The sequence below is a fragment of the Eufriesea mexicana genome, unplaced genomic scaffold, assembly GCF_001483705.2.
Source record: "Eufriesea mexicana isolate 0111107269 unplaced genomic scaffold, ASM148370v2 scaffold172, whole genome shotgun sequence".
NCBI lineage: Eukaryota > Metazoa > Arthropoda > Insecta > Hymenoptera > Apidae > Eufriesea > Eufriesea mexicana.
In genome coordinates, this window is record NW_016908330.1 from 70,560 (window position 1) to 74,567 (window position 4,008).

Consider the following 4,008-nt stretch of genomic DNA (forward strand, 5'->3'; position numbering starts at 1 on the left):
TTTTTTTTTTTTTTTTTCAACACGTGTGATTCGTCGTAATTGACACGTTAAAACCCGTGTAATTTTCTATTTGTTTTTAACCCGTGGATTATTTATTAATTCACGGATTATCCACGGTTACGCGCGAACGATAAATCGGTATCGATAGACGCGATCGATATCGCGTTTAAATCAGCCCGAATCTGCCATAATATTGTTTTTGGCAGCGGGCAGAGGCTTTTAAGCGTTATAGGAAAACAGTGAGTCGGTGGAAAAAAATATACTGGGTCACTTGAATTTATGCATGCTTCCGCGGAAGTTAAGAACATGGAATGATTCCAGCAAGACAAAAGAGTAATCCAGGCTGCCAGTTTCATAGTCTCCTCGCGTATTTGCATTTTAAATGGTGGCAAATTTCGTGCATGCTCGAGTATAGCTCTTCGGCATATTTTTACGAGTATATTAATCGTTACTTATTCATACTGAAACTTTCCTTTCGAATTTATCGATCGACTCTGACGAAATTAAAATTGTACCTTTTTTTTCAATTTATCGCTAGTAACGAATTATTCGATTCATATTTTTCTTTTTATTGGAGCATTGGATAAATATTTATATTTAGTATCTTATTTTCTCAGTACAGCAAGATGCATTCGATCTCGAAGAATAATTCTCGTACGTCGAGTACTCGATTTTACGAGAGCTTGAAATAGCAGTAGTTCTCGAAAATTCTTTTTCTTGAAAATTATTTCGTTCTTTCATTTACACGTGCGCCGTGGATAGGAATCTCTTCGTGGATCGAGCTTCGCGACATTTAAATTCGCACTAATCTGCTTTTTCGTTATCCATCTTGCAATGAATATTGAAGAAAGATAGCGTCGCTCTGATTTATACAGGAGACTCATGCATTTGTAAATTCAACATACTTCGTGTCCTCGGAGAAAATGAGACAGAAATATATGCCTCGTCTATTAGATATTACCTAAAGTATATACGATAGATCCACGTGACACGGAGTTCTGAAAATTTTCGAAAAGTCCTGTATCCTGTCAATAACCTCCACTAGAAATTCTCAAATATCAGAATTTCTAAATTTCATCCATTAGAGAAGAAAAGGAACATTGTTTGCCAAGTCACCTAATTTATATTCTTCCTTATTGATCTATCAAAATTTAAAAATTTAATAAACCCACTTAGTTAACTAAAATTAATTTTTTACCTGTCAAAGAAATTTCCAATTAACCCTTTGCACTCGAGAGGCGACCCCCCCAATTGTCAGTCAATCAGATTTTAAAGATCGATGTTCATTAATATATCAAAATTAAATAATGCATGGAATATCGAAATAAAATTATTCTACGTTTCAATTTGTATACGATTTTTTATTTATAGAAGATAGAAGACAGAAAGTCTTGGAATTACTATTTTTCTGTAAGGAAAAAATCGCACGGAGAGTGCAAAGGGTTAAAAACTACCCTAACTATAAGAAAAATCGACGTTTCATCCTTCGTAGAAAGGAAATCCTTCGTAGGAATCCTTCGTAGAAAAAGAAAAGAGAAAATAGTAAATAAAAGAATTTTTGCAACCCGAAAAATACTAATCGTCCAATCTTTCTTCATCAGTACCTTTTTCAGACCCAAAATCCGCTGGACCCATCCCTGGAGAAGTTGATCGAGTCGCTGAAGATCTTCGACCGGGTGTTCGCGGATTTCGAGCTATGCTACGTGGGCGTGATGGTGCCGGTGAAATCGACGAAGGAGTACGAGCAGCAGGAGCTCGTGTGCGTTTTATTTTCGGAGACGCTGCAAAGAGCTCTCGAACGCGGATTGCTCAGCCAGGCAGACGTGGATAATTACGAGCCTGCCCTGATGTTTACTATTCCCCGTTTGGCGATTGTTTCTGGCCTCTTGGCCCCGCCTGGTGGCCCCCTGTGCCTCAATTCCCCCGACAACATCAGCGAGGTCTTTAGACCTTTTAGGGTAAGCCAAGACGCTTAACGATTATCGTCGAGTATAATTAAGAGTCGCTTATCAGTTAATTAACCGATCTTGAAAACGTCTGATGCACAGCTTCACTTATCATTGTTATCGTGCTGTTATTATAGGCTTAAAGATACCAAAGTAGAGGGATGAATGGGGGCTTGGATGTAATTAAACGATTTTCAATTCGAGACGGGATTCCAGAGGCTCAGACTGCCTTGGAAATTTTATTATCGTAATTTTATATAGCGAATAATTTCAGGGCTCGCGTAATTTTGGATCGGCCGGTGATTAAATGGTAATTCCACGGGGTTCCACGTTGAATTTTAAGTCACAAGTTGCAGCAGTTCTGCACGGGTTGCATAACTTAAAAGTTCGCCGAACTTTCACGCTAAATCAACCATTCTGCCTTCTCTCTGATTTTACCGAATTGCAGATTGATATACAAGTACGGGAATAGCTATATAGCTATATTTCTTTTTTAGCCCTTTGTGCTCTGTTGTCGATATCGTGAGATAGCCTGTAACTCCATTGCCACTGCTGTAGCGCTAGAATTTCGCTGGATTTATGTCGAATATTGTTATATAAAATTCCCGAAACGCAGAGTTACCGAGTGTTTGCTGATAGATATTATACCAGTATACCTTTGGCAGAAGAAGTGATGAAAATGTGTCGTAGTACAAACTAAATGCTAAAATAAATTCTAAAAAATTCTACTAGTAATATGGGGGCAACCTCGTCCCCTATGTTTTGTCTTATGTCTCCCATCTTCTGGAAACGTCTTTTCACCTGCTTGACCCTAAACAGACAGGTCAGTTTTGACCGTTTGCCCGTTTAACACGTTGGCTGCCGCGCGAATTTTACGTGACTTGCCCAAGGCGCCAACATGAGTTTCTCATTATTCGATGCATATTATGTTGAAATATTATTTACAGCAGATAAGTTTAGTTGTATAAACTTGTTTTATGCATTTTTCGTGGCATTAATTTCTTCAAAGCATTACAGAAACAATGGTATTATTTAGAAATTTATAAGTATTAATATAATTATGTATTTTAACTATTGGTCGCGTCACCGGTCACCGGTGCCCCCCACGGCGCTGTAGCCAAGTCGAGTACCGGTCACCGGTGACCCCCACGGCAGCGAACGTGTTAATAAACACCGTTTCCACTAGCTACTATTTTTCTGCATTATAACCCCTTAACAAATGGTAATGGTCCTACTTGATTGGTAAACATTGTACTACAAAAGCTAACAGGAAAGGTAAAATGACTCGGAGTTGCTGGTAGGTCGTATTAAAGATTGCTCGGAGTTCAAGGGGTTAACTTCTTTCGTTTACTGACACCATTCGTCACCATTTTCTCTTTCCTGCAATATCTCCGTAAACACTGTAGAGATTAATATCGCGTACTTTCGCGTATCTTATGACATTCCGTTTATTTAGAAAATCAATATTTTCTCATTCGCAATCGACAAACAGACTGAATCGTTACGAAAGAAAATTAAACAGAAAGTGTCCAACCGCCGAAAGATGGCGTTCGAGATACTGGTTAATTCGGAGGCAATTAAAAAACGTAGAAATATTTCTGTAGATAAGGTCTTATCTTTTTTCCACGACGATTCGAACGCAATTATTTTAAATTTTCATTCGAATCGAAATTAGAAACAGGAAAGAAATGAAAACGGATTTAAAATCCTGGGAAGTTGAACGCTAAATATACCATGGTCTAAATCACCGTTTACTAAACTTTCATTAAAAATTCTGTGTTCAACGTTATTATCTCTACCACTCATTTTCGAGATGTTTCTTTCATTATACGTATAGTCATTTTTTCATTATTCCATTTTTTAGAGCTTCTACTTCTTTTCCATTCACCGGTTATTTGACCGTAACAGGGTCAGTGTTAACACGTTAAACGCCACGTCGGTCCCTAGGCACCGGAGTTAGACTTTCCGTTCAGGCCTCGTCGGTCCATACAGCCCGAAAGGGCCCGCATGATGGCTAACTGTAGCGTGAACGGAACGGCACGTAAAACCGGCGTGGCGTTTA

At 38.6% G+C, this 4,008-nt stretch overlaps 1 protein-coding gene across 1 annotated transcript in view; it reads left to right on the forward strand.

The window, feature by feature from the left end:
• Window positions 1–4,008, forward strand: part of LOC108555219 (lateral signaling target protein 2 homolog) — a 53,875-nt gene that overhangs the window by 41,796 nt on the left and 8,071 nt on the right. The window contains exon 3 of the mRNA XM_017910769.1: window positions 1,614–1,958. Within this exon, the coding sequence (XP_017766258.1) occupies window positions 1,614–1,958 (345 nt within the window). The remainder of the gene's footprint in view (window positions 1–1,613; window positions 1,959–4,008) is intronic.